General features: G+C 35.7%; 3 protein-coding genes across 3 annotated transcripts; 1 reads left to right on the plus strand and 2 right to left on the minus strand.

The window, feature by feature from the left end:
• Positions 1-10,968: 10,968 nt before the first annotated feature.
• On the minus strand, positions 10,969-13,136 carry LOC106714222. The gene is made up of 4 exons (XM_014507200.2): positions 12,909-13,136; positions 12,585-12,776; positions 12,264-12,475; positions 10,969-12,131 (listed from the first exon to the last, which is right to left on the minus strand). Exons 1-4 carry the CDS (start codon positions 13,088-13,090, stop codon positions 10,984-10,986), a joined length of 1,734 nt encoding a protein of 577 aa, XP_014362686.2. The 5' UTR covers positions 13,091-13,136; the 3' UTR covers positions 10,969-10,983.
• Positions 13,137-13,754: 618 nt separating this feature from the next.
• Positions 13,755-15,529, plus strand: LOC106714197. The gene is made up of 3 exons (XM_014507167.2): positions 13,755-14,214; positions 14,456-14,716; positions 15,030-15,529. The coding sequence occupies exons 1-3, from the start codon at positions 13,926-13,928 to the stop codon at positions 15,197-15,199; spliced, it is 720 nt and encodes a 239-aa protein (XP_014362653.2). The 5' UTR covers positions 13,755-13,925; the 3' UTR covers positions 15,200-15,529.
• A 1,658-nt stretch (positions 15,530-17,187) lies between these two features.
• Positions 17,188-18,657, minus strand: LOC106714223 (cyclin-Y-like protein 1). Its single transcript, XM_014507201.2, has 2 exons — positions 18,564-18,657; positions 17,188-18,474 (listed from the first exon to the last, which is right to left on the minus strand). Exon 2 carries the CDS (start codon positions 18,351-18,353, stop codon positions 17,343-17,345), a length of 1,011 nt encoding a protein of 336 aa, XP_014362687.1. The 5' UTR covers positions 18,354-18,474; positions 18,564-18,657; the 3' UTR covers positions 17,188-17,342.
• Positions 18,658-19,610: the final 953 nt, after the last annotated feature.

Below are 19,610 nucleotides of genomic sequence, written 5' to 3' on the forward strand. Positions count from 1 at the left end.
AAAATCGTATCTGAAATGTAATCAACTCGAAGCCAAAGCTTTCTCAATCTCTCATAAAATATTTATTTTCCCTATCCAATTATAATAGTCGTGACAAGAATGAAATACAACTGTTCTTAATGAAAACCTTATATAAATCTATCGACCAATAGCAAACTATAAATAAGAAACGTACGCTGCACGATTGAGGAACAAGCACTAATTGTAATAGATTTAGGTCAACCAACCTAACTATAATAAGATTCATGTCACTTCTAACCTATATACAATAGATACTAATTTAATAAACATAGAGTAAAAAAAACAATGGTTGACGCTTTTTTAATTTGTACTTTTTAAATTTATTAATCTATAGCACCAGCTGTCACCTGCGACTCCGTCCGCAAGTAGCTTATGTGTTCTTCCAGACTATACGTCTATGTCAAATTTAATCGAGATCCATTGAGTCGTTCCGGAGATACATTCAAACAAACATCTATCCATGTAAACATTCGAATCTTATATATAAAAGAAAGTCGTGTTAGTTACACTATAACTAAAGATCGGTCGAACTGATTTAGCTGAAAATTGATGGGGAGGTAGTTTAGAACTAGGAGACGGACATAGGAACTTTTTTATCATGTGTTTTTTTTTATTCCGTGCAGACGGAGTCGCGGGTAAAAGCTAGTTTGTAATATTAGTAAGATTACAGAATAGATCAAATTTGACACTAAATGTACTTGACATTTAATTTTGGCGCTATTCTGAATTGCTACCGCAATTACATTGTAGTTGAAATGTTTGTTGAACTAGGAATAACATTTAAATTGAGTTCGCGGCAATTTATTGTATTGTATGAATAAGTTACAGAGTGCACATCAAAGTTTTAATGCTTCCCGCAATTGAGTACACTCACGACTTTAGCTTAGAGTGGTAGACAGAGATTATGGATTTTGATTATGAACTTTCCTGGTATATTCTCACATCTATGACTGCATGAAATTCCGATTGCCTGAAGATGCTTGAAGTACTTCAAGCAATCGGCGAGCTGATGGAATCTTTTTTTAGAGGCGTCTGTAAATTGCGGTTCGTGTACAGAAGCATTAACTGCTGTTAGTTAGAAGCTGCCTACTGCATAGCAGTCCATGTATGTTAGTCCTTATTCTTAATACATTCTTTGACATTCTACTATTTTTTTCGGAATATTATTAACTAAACAAAGAGCGTGGCATATGTCAAATCGTGCCCATTGTTTAGGAAGTATGACGCAAGTGATGACAAAAGGAGATTGACCAATCCATACTTGAGGAACATTACAATGCAGCAGCAATGATATATCAATCAACGTTTGACCACACACGATGATTTGACTTGTCACAATGTCAACTGCGTTGTCAGACTCAGTTATTAAATAGTGAGCCTATTTAGTTTTAACTGTTGTTAGTGTAACGTAACTCAAAAACTTATGTTACGACTTGATACAACGAACTATGCAACTAATCGAATATTTGTATTCGATTATCGTGAAATCGAATTCGATTGATGAAAATAAATATTAATAAATAAATAAACCAAGACCTCTGTATAAAACATAACGTCATCTCTGTCCATTTGGCAAAACAGAGATAACAATAAATTTTAGAGGGAATTTTAGTCTTAGAAACCAACGATGAATCTAATCTAAACTATCATAGGTTTGTGTTTAGTTAATCAAAAGTTGGTCTATACTTAGATTAACAATCATACTTGGAACCTACAAGGGTAAGCATAATATTACACATTCACTCTCTGGATTCTTCTGTATCAATACATCTACGCATACAAACTCGTCAAATAGCTTTAGTGATTACATTATTATTTGTGTACAGCAGAAAGTTACTATTTGTCTAATTAGTGTGTTTGTTAACAGATTTGTTAGTTGTCGGAAAAGTGTTGTTACATCTGCCTAGTCATTTAGGTCTCACGCATGTTTAGTTGATTTAACTTTACTCAACGTAAATGATCATGTAATAATCGTTGTGAGTACTATCCGTATGAATTAGTAAATAAATATTAAGTACCATCTTAACTTATTACTTAGCAAATCAGTAATCCATGTAACATCTATGAGACGCTTGTTTACATTTATTCTTAAACATTAATTTAATTCATTGGACATAAATATATATAGTTATTTGACCGAATGAAAATTTTTATTCAAAATATTTAGTAATCAACCCTTGTCATACTTTCAATAATAACTTTTAGAAAGTTATCATCTTTATGCGATCTTACTGATCTTACTGGAGAAAAGAGTAATGATAAGTTAAACTAACATATCACAAATGTCTATTGAAATATAATCTAAGGAAGCATTTCCTCAGGAAGTAAGAATAACATAAAGAAAGGAATGCACGGACGGAACAAATCAAGAAACAAAAGGAAGTATACGCATCCCAACCGGAACAAGTGTAAGTTTATGTTACAGATTAAAAATTACCATTTTATTTTTGTTCAAAATATGAGACTACGACATACGATAGGTTAACCCTTTCTTCCATATCGGAAGCTTACCCTATAAAAGGAATCTATGGTAAAGCGCTATACTTTTTAATGGCATTGATTTTATCTATGGATTATTTAAAATCTTACTAATATTATATTATAAGCGCTAGCTTTTTCAATATAAAAAATGCCAATGTTCAGATGAACGGATGGATGGATGGATGTTTATTTGAAGGTATGTCCAGAACGGCTCAACGGATCTCTATGAAATTTGGCAAAGATGTAGATCATAGTCTAGATGAACACATAGGCTATCTAATATGTTTTTTTTAATTGCGCGCAGACGGAGTTGCGGGCAACAGGTAGTAAATTATAGTTACTAGTGCCAACTTTTTACAGTGCCTTACAGAGTATCCAAAGAAATTACATTTAATGAAACCAAAGGATGTACAGAAGAAACGGAATGTTCCATTGTACATCATAGTATGAAATTATAACTTACTTTACATCCGCTTTCCGTGAAAATGTGGTAGAATTCAACTCATGCAAAAGGTACTAAATGTTGGATTTTCCCGGAGTTCTCTTCGCAGTAATATCATGTCAAATACACTCCGATTTTATATCTAGGCTAGAATACATATGCTAATTTCTAAACATTAACAAACTATTTATGACTACTGTCCTTAATACCGAATTAGAGTAATAAATTAAAATTTATCTTAAGTACGAACATCGTTACAATCTTTTAAGATAATAAGCCGGCTAATTAGTTTAAACTTAACTATGTAATTAATACTATTGTTGGGAACATTTTTCTTGACACAACTTAAGTGTCGCAGATTACAAAGACAATATGCATTGTACCAGCAAACTCATTTATATGTTACTGATATGCGATTACTGGAAATTAGTATGTCAAGGACATAATTAAAAAAAAAATTGTCAATTTCAAGAAGAAAACAACAATGATCCACTGCGGGTATATAACGACAAGAGCCACGTATCTTACTTATATTATAAAAGCGAATGTTTAGATGGATGGATGCATAAATGTTTGTTAGAATGTATCTCCAGAACCGCTAAAAGTATCTTGCTAAAATTTGGCACACATGTAGAAAATAGTCTAGAAGAACAAATAGGCTACTAATTAAGTTTTTTTTAATTCCGCGCGGGCGGAGTCGCAGCCGACAGCTAGTAATATATAATTGTGTATAACTACTAATTACATCTACATCATCTAGATATTTCTAAACATCTTGCATTTGATACTTAAATGATCGCAACTCGTCCATAAGTAAAAACACACAGCAAACTTTCACATTTCACTTCATTAATCTTAAGACAAGCTACCATATTCGTCTCGCTTTAATTGTTCTACATTTAAGTGAGCAATTAAACATTCGATTAAAACAATTTCACCAATAACAGTCTCGCAAAGTGCACCGGAAAGCGCGTGCCATTACAAAATTCATTCCAGATAAGTCTTGACATAAATTTAATATCGCCCTGTCTACAGTTCATAGAACTTGAATTACTCGCGTATATACGTGTATATATTGTGTCGTTGTTTACATGTGTCCGAGGCGAGAGTGAGTCAATCTAGAAAGTCATTACGTTATCAGGCAGGGAGTCGAAGAGAAATGTATCTATGTACGCCCGCAGCGCGCAACAACGACCCGCTGCCGGTTATCAGGCGCATTGTCCCTGCGTGACCAAGAGATGTTTATTGATTATAATTCTTGAACTTTGTGCACCTAAACATTTGTCAAGGCACTTTATTAGGCTAAAAATAAAATGAAATCGAAATATGCAATTCGCAACTAGAAATAGTATCGAATCAGTATAGAACGTCTGATGACTTTATTTACTTAACAAGATGTTAGTTAAAATGTTGCAAAAATATTAACTGTTTAGAAAAAAATACTGTCCTTGATTTTTTCCGAAGGAGTCTAAGTTGCGCCAAATTTATATTCTTACAAAAAGCTTTTATAGTCTTCAATTAAAAGCTTTTACTTGAAAAAAAAAAAAACTAACTACGCCACTAGCCTAATGGTTAAGGATACGGAAAACCATTAAAGTGGTCGTGGGTTCGTCCTGCTACGCGAATATTGTTGTGAACGATATTTAGCACAAGTTTAGAGCTTAGTTGAGATAATAAAAATAATATTAGTTTTCAAATAATCAGCTATTAATTATAATTATCTTAAAAAAGTACATAGTTAAATATCTGTGGTGTTCATCTCGACGTACTTCACCGCTGTCCCTGGCGAAATTCGATTTATCGTCGGGTCGACACAACGCGATCCGTTGTGTGGTTCCGCCTCTTTGGTCGCAAGATGGCGTCCGTCAGGGCTATCGACATCCGATATTATCGCGTTTCTACCCGCTCTAACGAACTCGTCCAACTACCGCCGCCGTTTCATTAATGGTCAATCAGACTGAAATAGTGTTAAACTGTGCAAATAAACCAACACTTATTGATTTCTTTGAACAATCGCAAAGATACAATCATTGGAAAATGTCTAGTATAGTCTAGTCTACCTAGGAAGCTTTTGTTTTTATAACGATTGTTACAACTTTCGACTTTCAGGAGGAGTCACTTTTATATAGGTAAGTATTCAATTCTAAAACTAAACGTAACTAAAGTATTTATTAAAACTTAAGCTAATGAAATAAATGTTAACAGCCCTAGTGCGCAGAGACCCGCAAATTAGTAGAGAACATCAAGTACAAGAGGTATCGGATTACGGGCGTCCGACGCGGCCCTTGGCCCGTGCCTCCACTGCACCGACCACTAATTCACGTACACACTATATTTTCTGCTTTCAATTGCAGTACTTGAAATGCACATTTTATAAATTATACAGTTTTTTTTGCATTCAGAGATCGGTATCATGATTAATTTATTTAATGACTCGAATCACTTTTTCTCTTTTTATTGTAAAATATTGAATCTTGACGAACATGTTTAAAAAAAATACAATGGATTGTAATAAAAGTATGAGACCGTCAAGCAGTCATGGCATTTGTAATCTAGCCAGATTGTCAAACCGAGCGATGGGAAAACAACGAGCGTATTGGACATTTCCATTCATGCTCTATACATAGACAAAACAAGCAATGCTTTTTAATCGTGCCCTGCAAGTCTTTACACTGATTTTCCATTCAGAGCAAAATCAGTAGTATTTCAAAAGTAATAGTATAACAAACTAAATGTAAAATTCTTTACTTATTTGTTGAATTTAATATTAGTTTATATTTCGTCTTGAATTTCATTATTATATAGTTACCTATATTAAATAAGGAAAAAAACATCAATAGTTATCAACGCACTTCGTGGTCAGTCCTCCACCGAAATTCAGACACCTACGTAAATTACTCAGCGAGCTTTTAACAAATTGAGGTCAATGCTATAGATACGAACTTTTAAATAAGCTTTCAAGGCCTATCCTTATACGATAGCAAGAAACAATTTACGTCTAAAACCACAAGAAAAAAAATAGAAGCGAAATGAAAGCTCATTATCTTCTTTGTGGTTAAGCGGTAAGGTAACGTACTTGCTTTATCATATCTTACCTTATTTGAAAAGACAAATTGTAGAACATTTTTTTTTTTTTGGTAAAAATTGCTTAATACTAAACTGTAACAGAAAGGATTGCTTCGTTACGAAAACTTTCTCAATATTATTATTATCTTAAATTTAATAAAAAAAAACATAATACCAACTACGAAATCGTGACGAATGTTCGAATTCGAATTGAAATCTTCTCAGAGATCTGCAAGGCAAAATTTAATTTCGTTTTATTGAATAAGTACAGACAGATATCAAGTGTTTATCGAGGTAAGTAAGGGTCGGACAGGCGCGGCCGATGGAGAGAGGGAGTGCATATTATAATGCAGTTTCTTGTTCGTCTGATGGTAATTACGTTCGCTCATCTCCGGACTTCCATCGACACGGGGCACGGTGAATTAGCAAAAAATAATCGTCAAAGTGCCGCCCGGCAATGTTTCGATCTCAGATCGAACGATTGCGGACACCGCCGCGTAATTACATTAAACGTATGTTGAGTTCATGAGCTCAATGTACCCTAATATAAGTCTTGAATACTGACATTAAATCATTATAAAATTAATCATATACTCATTCCTAATAATCTTTCGCATCATCTTTAAAGGTAGGTAAGTAAGGAATTTATCTTTGTAAGGAAGTACACAAAACTGATTTTGCAACCACTTTGAACATTGCTTCAAAGATAAATCATTAAACCTTTGGTTATTAAGTAAACTGGTGTTTTTGCAAATTCAAAGTGTTACTTAAACAGTAGCGAGCAATCAATGGGTACATTAGGCATTCCTAAAAGTGCAAAATAACAAAAAAAATAATAGCGTAATACTGCACTACTGCTTGCATGCGCTTGCAGTTTACGTCGAGTTTTATATATGGTCATTGGCCATGTTACAAAGCTTATATGGACCTAAACTCAAGCTGTTATAAAATACAGATTAAAATATTAATACTTCATCGAAATGTTTGCGCAATGTCAGTTAGTAGTTGTAGTTTATTAACATTTACTGTCTATATTTGTTCGGTTTTCCGATACATATTAATTGAAAATAAAGATATTTTTACAATAATTTACTTGTTTATTATAAAATCCTTTTGGCAGCTTTTAGGAATATTCTGTAACGTTTTTGTACCAGTTTATACGACTTATATTTTATTTCAAATTTATCTCAAGCGGGTCGAATTGTTACTTCCTAGAAGATGGGTTTGACCCGGGTATCGTCGTTAAACTGCGTCCAGACCACCGGAGGACGGGCAGCAGCGTCCCTAGGATACGGTGGAACTACTGCGATCGCCAACCCGCATGCCAAGCGTGGCGATTATGGCACAAACCCCCCCAATGATGGCTACACGACCATGGCCCCTAGTACCCGGCGGCCCCACTGTTCCTGGTTACGGTAGCGGCCAGGGTAACGGTGGGGCAAGGGGTGCTAAGAATCCCCGGTTCAGATCCGGCTACCACAAACGACGACCCTTGGCCCTGGCAACACTAAACACGCGTACACTGCGTACGGATGAGAGGATCGCGGAGCTGGAAGAAGAACTGAGCAAGTTACGGTGGGACGTTATAGGGTTATCAGAAGTCCGAAGAGAGGGGGAGGACACGATAATCCTCAAATCCGGTAACTTGTTCTTCTTCCGGGAGGGCGACCAACAGTCGCAGGGTGGTGTCGGGTTTATCGTCCACAAGTCCCTCGTGAACAATGTAGTGAAGATCGAGAGTGTGTCGACTAGGGTGGCGTACCTGATACTCAGAATAACCAAACGGTATTCGCTGAAGGTCATACAGGTCTACGCACCGACTTCGACACACTCCGATGAAGAGGTTGAAATTATGTATGAGGATATTTCACGAGCCATGCATAGTTCCAAAACCTTTTACACCGTTGTCATGGGGGACTTCAACGCGAAACTTGGTAAACGGGACGGAGAAGAGCTGCGAGTGGGAAATTTTGGATATGGACAGCGCAACCACCGGGGCCACTTGCTGGCCGGCTTCATGGAGAAGGAGGGACTCTACATGATGAACTCCTTCTTCAGGAAGCAAGAGCAAAGAAAGTGGACCTGGATGAGCCCAGACGGTGCTACAAAAAATGAGATAGACTTTATCATGTCGACGAGAAAGCAAATATTCAATGATGTCTCAGTGATCAATGCGGTTAAAACCGGGAGCGATCACCGAATTGTCCGAGGCACATTGAATATCGACGTAAAGCTTGAGCGCCGTCGGCTGTTAGAGTCTACGCTCCGGACAGCACCAATCCTAATCCAAAACTCCGAAAACTTTCAGCTGGAACTCCAGAACAGATTCGATTGCCTAGGGAGTAGCGTGGATGATATAAATGACGGGTTCGTGCAAGCAGTTCAGGCGGTGGGTACTAAGTTCTTTAAGACCCACCGTAGAAGCTCGTCCAGAAAACTCTCGAACCATACTCTTGAGCTCATGAGGGAAAGGCGAGACATGACTCTGCACTCTGCAGATGATGCGAAACGGTATCGGTTGCTCAATAGACAGATCTCGACGAGCATTAAGCGCGACATACGCCGATTTAACACAAATCGTGTTAAAAAGGCTATTGAGCAGAATAAAGGCTCCAAAGTGTTCTCCCGAGATCTGTCTATTGGACAAAGCCAACTGTCTAAGCTGAAAACTGAGGAGGGCAGGGTTGTGTCCTCTAGACCTGACATCTTGAGTGAGGTCGAGAAGTTCTATGGACGACTCTACGCAACGCAGAAACCCGTCACCGATCTGACTGAAGACCCCAGAGCCAGATTAACCCGACACTATACCGAAGACATCCCAGACGTCAGTCTCGACGAGATTAGTGTGGCCCTCCAACACCTTAAGAACAATAAGGCGCCCGGGGATGACGGAATTACAACAGAGCTTTTGAGAGCAGCCGGAGAGCCAGCACTCAGAGTTCTACAGAGGCTCTTTAATTCCGTCATTCTCGAGAGACGTACGCCAAAGGCATGGAGCAGAAGTGTGGTGGTACTGTTCTTCAAGAAGGGTGATAAAGCCCTTCTGAAGAACTATAGGCCCATCTCACTTCTGAGCCATGTCTACAAGTTGTTCTCGAGGGTCATCACGAACCGTCTCGCTCGCAGATTTGATGACTTCCAGCCTCCCGAACAAGCCGGTTTCCGTAAAGGCTTTAGCACCGTAGACCACATTCATACGCTGCGGCAGGTAATACAGAAGACCGAGGAGTATAACCTGCCACTATGCTTAGCGTTTGTGGACTACGAGAAAGCCTTCGATTCGGTCGAGACCTGGGCGGTACTGCAGTCTCTCCAGAGGTGCCAAATCGACTACCGGTACATCGAAGCGCTAAGGTGCTTGTACGAAAACGCCACGATGTCAGTCCGAGTACAGAGTCAGGATACGAAACCGATTAAACTGCAGCGCGGTGTAAGACAGGGTGATGTAATTTCTCCGAAACTCTTCACCGCCGCGTTAGAAGACGTTTTCAAAGTCCTCGATTGGAAAGGACTTGGCATCAACATTAACGGCGAGTACATAACGCACTTACGCTTTGCCGATGACATTGTAGTCATGGCTGAGACCATGGAGGGACTCGGTACAATGCTCGATGACCTCAATAGAGCCTCCGAACGAGTGGGTCTAAAAATGAACATGGATAAGACGAAGGTTATGTCGAATATCCATGTTCCACCCACTCCGATAACCATCGGAGGCCATACTCTCGAAGTTGTCGACGAATATGTCTACCTGGGGCAGACTGTCCAGCTAGGTAGGTCCAACTTCGAGAAGGAGGTCAATCGCCGAATCCGACTCGGATGGGCAGCGTTCGGGAAGTTGCGAGATATCCTCTCGTCCCAAGATCTACCGCAGTGTCTCAAGACGAAAGTCTTTGACCAGTGTGTGTTGCCAGCGATGACTTACGGAATTGAGACGTGGCCACTCACTGCGGGCATCATTAGGCGGCTCAAAGTCGCTCAAAGGGCAATGGAGAGGGCAATGCTTGGAGTCTCTCTGCGAGATCGCGTCAGAAATGATGTGATCCGCAGCAGAACCAAAGTAACCGACATTGCCCGAAGAATTGCAAACCTTAAGTGGCGATGGGCTGGCCACATTGCCCGCAGAACGGACGGCCGATGGGGCAGAAAAGTCCTAGAGTGGCGGCCACGGACAGGTCGACGCAGCGTGGGTAGGCCTCCTGCAAGGTGGACCGATGACCTGGTCAAGGTTGCGGGAGTGCACTGGATGCGGGCGGCACAGGACCGGGCATTGTGGCAATCGATGGGGGAGGCCTACGTCCAGCAGTGGACAAATCCAGGCTGATAATGAAGAAGATGGGTACCTATTCTTTAAATTATCCAAGTACTCTAGTATTGTTAAAATAATTAGAATAAAATTTCGGACAAAATTAATATCGAATGGCGTTATAAGTATACTTCGAGTAAGTAGCAGGTGGATATTTTTACCTTTTATGTGTTCAAGTTAACGGACATGGCTAAAAATTGTACGATAACGTTAACAAACCAAACGGATGACTTCACTCGCAGCCGTCGAGGAGCATATCCTTTGAAGTACGCAGCACAAAGCACTGTGTTTATTGCCATTGTTGTGTTACGCTATGCACCTCTTACGGAACACCAGACAGCAATGTACATAGAAGAATGGGTTAAAACAATTCACATTGTAAATACCATAACGGTACTGACAGATACTACCTTGTTTGAATAATTTATTATACAAAGTTTTTTTTCTTTTTTGTACAATTGAGACTCAAAATAGAACACTTCCGGAAGCTTCTAACAAAAATATTTGATAAGTTATGGTAGACGTCCATAACAATTTTAACATCTAAGACGTTTTCGTTGCGTTTTGTTTTTAACAATGGTTTTTTAAAACAGCTAAGTGATGTATGATGTATCCATCACTTATGCACAGATATGCATAGATCACATAAACAAAATAAAACAAATTGTCATTTCTGAACCATTTCCTTATTATTTATGTAAACTATAGCTTCTCTCGGTTTTAATAAAACAAAATATACAAGAAGGCACGTATAACTTAATATCATGCTACCAAACGTTACATACACGACGAAACTCTTCCACCAGCTATCGAGATAGTTGTCAATGGTCGCCCATAACGCGGTGAAAATAATGTTTTCAATGGTACACGTTACGATCCATACCATATGCCACACTCTCACGTGTCGGAAACGTATCTTAAATTCCATTAAACAAAACAAATAAATAAAAGCGAGGAACACATAAAACGCTCGCTTCACTGTAGGCGCCTGAGGAACAATTAAAAACAGTAAAGTTACTTGATAGTGAGAGAACAGAATTATGATAGCGACAAAAGGAAAAAAATTAATGAACGCTGCAATAGACAGCAATCGTGAAATGAAAAAGGCGTACCAGCCCAAGTACTGTACAAGGCCAGCGGTCACGTCCTGAGGTTCGAGGCCCCGGACAAATGATCTTGGCACACGACGAGGAATATCAGGCTCCGAATGAACTATTTCCCAATGCTTTCTCCTCGGTGGGGCAGACAACCAAGTAGGTATATTTTCCGCGTTTTCAACAAACTTCTCAGCCCATTGCGCTAGTGAACCAGGTCTCGGTGCGTCCATTGCTGGCGGAGGAGGAACGTACACTTTTTCAATAACGTATTCCCTTGTTTGCCGCCGAGGTGCTACTCTGTCAATTATTGTAATTGGACGAACGTATTCATCGTCGCTTTCAAGATTGCCGTGATCCGTTGAGGCTAAAATGCTTGAACTAGAATCTGAATCAAACGCACTGTCATTGTAGAAAGAAGAAGCCATCTCTGAATTTCGTGGTGAAAATTGAATTAAGTCATCATTTGCTCCACTTCTGCTATTTTTGGATTTATCAGAAATGCTAGATTGTCTTTTAATGGTTTCATAAATATGTTCCGATTGTTTATCTTCGTTATTTTCAACAACTATGTTTTCATTTTCACATTTTTCCACTTTTTCTTTGTCTTTCCATGGATATTTGCGACCGCAAATTTTCTCTCTTTCAAATCTTCTGTAGAAAGTGGCGGTACTTGACATTCGCATACACGACACAATTATGCTGATAGCTTGTATTGAACCTGAAAAATGTAAAAAAATACAGTATTTAAGCGTATTCAAATAAAAATGTATATTCGGCGTGCAGAAATAAACAGAGACATTATATATGATAATAAATATGCGATGATTATTTTTATGTTTCATTTAATTACCTTTGTCGTAACTTGGATTTGAAAATCGCCACATAAGGTCTAAAATGTTAACAATCGCATGAGGCGCTGAATGTATAAAAGCTTGTAAGAACAAATACAGTTCCAGTGGTGAAGCAGCCCTTGCTAATGATAATGCTTCTTCAGTTCGCTCCTCATCATTTGAATGCGATGCGAAGACAGATTCCGTCCACCAGAAAATTAGGTAACAATACCTGAAAACGAAACATTAGAACATTTCTTGTACTAATTTGTATATAATATACAAATTGAGCAGCAGATCAAGTAGATTGTCCATAATATTTAAACGTAGGCAATACTAACCTGCCAATAGCAGCAATAGGAAAAAATATAGCATTTACAATTTGCATTAAAACCCATTTGATATCATTTTTCTCTATTTTCACTGTATATGCAGTTAATTCAGTCTGCAGGCCCGGAGGAGGTGATGCCAAAGTAAATACTAATGAGAGTACAGACGGGAAAACCATCAGGACAATACAAAACACTGCAAGTCTGCAAAAAGTGTACCATTTAGTATTTGACCTTCAGACCAAAATATACAATTGTAAATTGCAAAGATACCTAAGATTTGAAAGAGATATTTTTAATTTTTAATAGATAGAAGAAGTTAAAAACATGTTTTACCCGTCATCACCATTTCGAAAATGTTCATAGATAAGTGTAATATCGTAACAAATAACAGTCAAGTAGACAATAAGCCCTCCACACGATGGCAGGACCCGGTGTAAAAAGAGTGCCTGCCATGCCGGTAACTTCTTGCCCAATAATTCCCCTGAAACTTCTTTGTCTAACTCACAAACTACCATTTTCACTGATTACACTACGTTATGAACATTATATTTAACTAGAAAAAGAAAGAAGGACTTTTAAAAGTTAAACACAACTTTTTATAGACAACTTGGCTTTAAAGTAGATATGTTACAATAAATTTAAATATTCGCTGTTAAACATAATCGTGTACGATCTTACAAAGTTGAAAATAGTGAATAAAACAAAACTTGGCAATGTTTTCCCCACACCCATTGATAATTTCCGATTAGATAAAACTCTTTTGACTCAGAATGATAACAACCATGGCATACTTTTATTGTACAATGCCAATAGATAACTTTGTTTTCTTTTCCTTTTTCTGTACGAACTGAATTTCAGTAGCTGATTTACGTATCGTTCGAAACAACTAAGTTTAATGCATATTCAGTCACATATTAGAGAAAAAATTTAAATTAAACTAGAATCTTATTAATTTTAATAGATGATATGATACCTATTCTAAGATAGTTTATTACGAATAAAAAAATTCAAACATAACGTTGTAAGTTGTGGATTAATACGGTTACGACTTAACTCATGTTGTGTAGAATATCTTATCCCAGAATAAACCTTTTTAGTAACACTTGATAAGTCTAGTTCCAAATGCAATTAATTTTGAAATAAAGTCGATAAATAGTCCATGAAAATATTACTTTGTTGAAAGGAAATTCTTGTTACCTTTCCGTCTTTCAAGACGGATGTTATTGTCAAGCTGTCAAGTGTCAACTACCAAAAGTCAGATTTTATAACCTATAACAAGCAAAATAAATAATGCTAAAACAGAAATTGTAGTAGAACATATAAAAAAAATAAGACTATACTTAACACGAAATGTTTAAAAGTATTTTAATATCATCAGCATCAAATTTTTATAAATTTAATATTAGTTTAAAATGTAAATACGATCTTAACAGATTCCAAAGGTTTCTACATCGATCGGTTGTATTTGAAAGTCCTAGAAATGTACCAAAAGACAAATCCTTCCCCGCAGCTATATCGCGAAAATATGAAATCCTTAATGAAACAAATTTACCCGTAATAGAACATACTGCAGATGAAATTCACATGGATAAAAAATATCCCATTCTTAGTGATGAGTTTGATGGAATTAATCTCGAAAGTGAGTAAATATTAATTTTTCATTTATTTTTCTTATCGGCAATTAATTGACCAATATCATACAATTTTGCTGTATTTAGAACTGTAGGTGTATGGTACAATAAAAAAAATAAAAGTTCTGGTCCAATGATGCACTACTCATATTGCAGATTTATGTGTAAATTTCTAAATAGCCATATAACAGTTGCATGCTATAACTGCTATAGTAATAACAAATATCACTTGTATTTTTCTTATTTTAGGAGGAAAAAATGGAGTGTTTGAAATCGAAGATCTTGTTGATTTATTGCAGAGGGAGAATTCCAAAAATATCTTTGTGGCTTCTGTACCAAAGGAAATTAATTATGTGGAATACATTTGCGTTGTTAGTGGCCGCAGTAAAAGACATGTAAAAGCATTAGCAGAGTTTGTAAGGAAGGTTTATAAGAAAAAATGTTACAAATCTGATCATATACCTAGAATAGAAGGAAAGGATTCTGATGAATGGATGGCATTAGATTTAGGTAGGTAATCTAATTAAAATTTTGTAATTTTCCAAATGAGAATTGTTTTTCTTATGGCAGTAATCACTTATTGATTAAAATTTGACCATGATTCATAATAAAAAAGATATAAATATTTTTTTTTTACAAAAATAGGTTAATGCCTTATTCTCCACATTAACTTGTTGTTGTGCAATTTAGGGAGGTTAGTGTTTCCTATTACCTAATCATTGATCTAAACATAAAATTACAACATAGATAAATATGGTTTTAAATAAACGACAACGTCTGACAAATTACATTTTTATAATTGCTTTAATGCCATTTTTTCCAGGTAACATAGCTCTTCATATATTCTCAGATAAAGCTCGAGTTGTTTATGACTTGGAAACTCTTTGGGCAGTCGGTGCAGAGTATGATGAGAAAATGACACAGAAGAGTGATGTTGTAGACATATTTGAAAACTACAGTTCATATTTAAAAGATCTAAAACCTTTAGAATAAAGTTTATTGTAACAGATGTTGAAGACGTAGCTTTTTAATTGGACGCTTAAGCAGAAAAGATATAACCAACAATTTGTCAAAAGTCGAGTTACATATAGTAATACTCTACTAATCGAAATAAATATATGCACAAAAGATCTAAGCAGTCTCATAACTTTCTCCAAACATACTATATGTACCAACACATATTCTATCAAATCACATCAAAATTTCAAATTATATTTACTCAAAAGTAACATAATGTTGGTTGGATCTTGTCTGCTTAACAGGGTCCAATTAACATAGATAAGATAGATAATGAATAGAGTTTTTAAGACATAAATAAAAACAAAAAGGTAAACAATATAAATCAAATTATCAAATTTTAGTTTGTTTTATTGAAATCCAGTTAGAAGAAGTTAATTTTCCAACACAGATTTTTAATTATATGAACGGAAAACAGTTGTTGGTCTAACTTATAGTAGAAGGGGCTATGATTGGTCTATGATGATGGGTGTAACTCTAAAGCTATTTCATTTTATAACGAACCTATGAGAGATGAATGCAAAAAGAAGGGTTAACACTTTTCAAGCCTGTCACGTCAAATCATATCTTTACCAAACCAATCATTTGACAACTTGTGGCACTGTACAAGTGGAACCCAATAACTTTTTCAGTAGCTTATCCAAGCAAGTGGAGTTGTGCTAATATTAACCAAACAAATGTGAGCTACATTTAACTGTTTCTATAGACTCATGAAGTAAGATTATTTATACCACAGTAAATATTTGTTCTGAAAACAAAATCTTGTTTAATTGAGATTAAAAATTATTAGCATAGAGGCCGGACCATTTCAAATGCAATTAAAATCCAGTCCTAATTCAAAGTATTATTTTTAAGGACATGTTTCTTCTCTCTATAACTCTTCTTACTAATAATGAAGGTAAGCTGTGTGTTCATTTGATGATAAATGGTTAGCATTCACAAGGTGGTTTACATGTACTCTTGCTTTGTAATTGTCATCTCCCTGATCTTATTCCACTTATGTAGGATCCACTCACCAGGTTTTTGTCCTCCATACCGATCAATCTTTACTTCCTTCTCGATCATGTCACCTTTCCATCTCTTCTGGAGTCTACCCATCATCATCTCCCTGGCCTTTTCCCACTCACGTGGGGTCAGCGCAGTAGGTTTTATAAACCTTAGTTTTTTTACGGCCGGCCGCCTGCCTGTCGCCAACCTTACTTTGGAGGAACACCTAAGTCTACCTATATACACATATTTAGTTTGATTAAAAAACAGTGTGAAAGTCTCATATAAAATGTTTATTTTGCTTAATTTATATTAATGATACATAAAATATTGGTTGTATAACATAATCTAGATAGTTATGAATTATTTAATCAATTCCTATTTTCATAGAAAATAAATGTAAACATCATATTGAGAACATTATAAGTATATATCAAATGTACAATTTAATTAATTGAAACATGTTTGACTATCAATTTACATGATTTTCATTTACAAATTAATTTGGCATAATTTCATATACACGCTATCTCAGATGTCTAAATGCAATAAAATAATGTAAAATTATAAAAAAGAACAATAATTACTACATTCATACCACAATCACAAAAACTTCAGTCATAATACAAATGCACAATTTTAATCTAACATTATACTAAGATGTTTTAGTTTTCAAAGCCAATACTTCTACTGTGTCAAAATATAAAATGATTAAAAATAGGACTTGATAAAGAAACTTAGTAGATTTAAGTAGAAAAACTGTAATCATCAGTTTTATAGAAAAAGTATTGGACCACATTACAAGTCTTTCTTTCTTAACTATCCCCTTTAATATTGTATGACCACAAAATATTAATATAACTGTTCAGTATTATTATATTTAGCATTTGTGCATTTTAGTAATATTACTTAATTATATATCAATTAGGAATTGGAAATAAAATAAAATTTATCCAAATACTATTAAGAAATCCTTTACAAATTTTATATCTAATAATTATTAGCATTTTCATGCACAAATACTAAAGCAATGTGCCAATTAGTTGTAAAAAAATTTTGCAAAACTTTCTAAATACCTATTGGGATGTGATTTTTTAATTTTGATACAAAATTTCGACTCATGACTAAATTTTTAAGACAATATGGCCACACTACGCCTCACACCAGCACCTGAATTGACATTATCCAAGCTGGACCACTTTTTAATACCGTTCTTTACTATTTCAGCAGATATCTTATCTTCCATTACTCGGGACATGGCTTCTAGCTTTTGTGCTCTTTCCTTACTTAGTGGCTCACTGGGAAAAGCTAAGTCATTAGCTTCAGCAAGTGTGCGCAGATCAAAGTAATACTTAGCATAAACACTTGAGGGCACATTAATGTTGAACTGCAACATCTCTAGAAACTGTCGCTCTAACTCATTCATATCTTCAACAGTGATGTCCTTGAGAATTTGACAGTAGTCCACATTCCAAACGGCTTGGTCATCCCAAACCTTACTCGCTAATAAAATTGCACCCAGAACTATTCTCTTCCAATTTGAAGGAGCAATATCTAAATCGGCACATATAAGGAGTCTTTCTAAGTACACCAATGTAATAATAGCACACTCCGCTGTTAACTGGGCAGCATTAAATAATGTTCGGACAAATTTATAGATTTGTTTATGCTCAGGGTTGTATCTATCGTAGTCATCGCTGACCCCTTCTTTACTCAGAGGATGTAACTTTTCATCAAATATGTCTAATCTACGTTCAGATGTTCGATTTTTTATGTGGTAATAAATTGCCAGTGCTACACATTTAACTGTGTTTTTCAAGTTTGGCTGGGAGACTGTGCTATCATCTAAGTAAATCGTAGAACAGGAACTACTTTTCTTCAACTTATTATCTGCTATTTGATGTTGGCTACGCTTTCTAGTCATGCCATTCTCAATTGAAGCTTTGGATCTTTCCATAAATATAGTACCTGCTATAGGATCTTGAGAAGGATCAATATCTCCGTCATCGGGTTCTCTTTCACTTATATGTTGTATGTTATTAGAACTTAAATCTCCTTCCTGGGGATATTCCTCTAACTTTACGATATCTTTCCTGATCGGAGACGGGCTACGGTAACAGCAACAACTGTTTTGGTTTCCCATTTTATTCGTAAATGTAGACCTTTAAACACAACTAATTATCATTCTGCAAATTCTAACACACTTTAAGTCACGCATAAATAGAGTGCCGATTCGCAAAGGTGACATATATGGCCCATAATATCTGAAACAAAAGTTATGAATATTCTATAACATACATAGTATACTGTATTAAATCAATTTCTAATATGAAGAACGTAATAAATTTTGTACCTTTATCATTCTGTAGTTATATTTTAAAATATATCATTCTCATAAATTAAGAACAACCTTAACCAGAATTCATTTTTTAACTTTGACAGAAGCAAAGCAAGATTATGAAGCAAGCTAACGTCATTTTTTAAGCTGTATAACAAAGAGTACATATTGTACAAGTCTATGACACGGTAATAATAATACCGTAAGTGAGAGAGATACAGTTATACACAATTCCTGTGACGTGACAAAGACAGGGATAACTATCTTCCGTCCCTTTCTGCGTACCAGGGTTTGGGCTTTGTTTGGAACAAAGGTTGTCCCCTACAAACAACCTAGGTTGTCCCTAACAAAGTTTGACATTCGTGCTATTTTTCGAAAATTGTGAGTACTTAGTGGCTGTAATTGTGCAAAAATATTTTGATATTACAGTTTTAGTAAGGTAAAGTTTATAAAACATGGTATACTGCTGTATCGTCGGTTGTAAAAGCCGTAGTGAGCGAAAAGAGAAAAACATAACCTTTCACTCGTAAGTACTGAAACTACGCACTTATTCACATGTATTCATACAAAATAAGGAAGAAAATACAAACTAGTTGTTCTTTACAGTCTTTGTAATAACTAATATGTTAAAATACGGGTAATATCAGCTAAAATAAAATAGTATTTTTCGAACATTATGCGCCCAAACGCAGATGTCATTTGTGTCAAATAATATACTGTAGATCTGGGAAACAAGCGGCCATATTAAACTTCTTTTCAAATTGGTTGGTTATTACCCGTAAAAATAATACCACCATCTTGTTGTAAAAATTACCCTGAATTTAGGGGAAATAAATTATAGTATGTATAATGTATATAAATGAAACAATTCACATTTTTTATACTATTTTCAACAGATTTCAAAAGGAGTTTTTAATTCTGGTATATGCTGTGTTTTTAAATATTTGATACTTTCTTATCCCGTTGATTTTAAAGAGTATGCTTTTTAATTTGTCCCATGTAAATTTTGTTTCTTAGAAATTACAATCAAAATAGTTTAATATTAAGTAGTTTTACATGTAG

Source organism: Papilio machaon, chromosome 1 (genome assembly GCF_912999745.1).
Source record: "Papilio machaon chromosome 1, ilPapMach1.1, whole genome shotgun sequence".
NCBI classification, from domain to species: Eukaryota; Metazoa; Arthropoda; class Insecta; order Lepidoptera; family Papilionidae; genus Papilio; species Papilio machaon.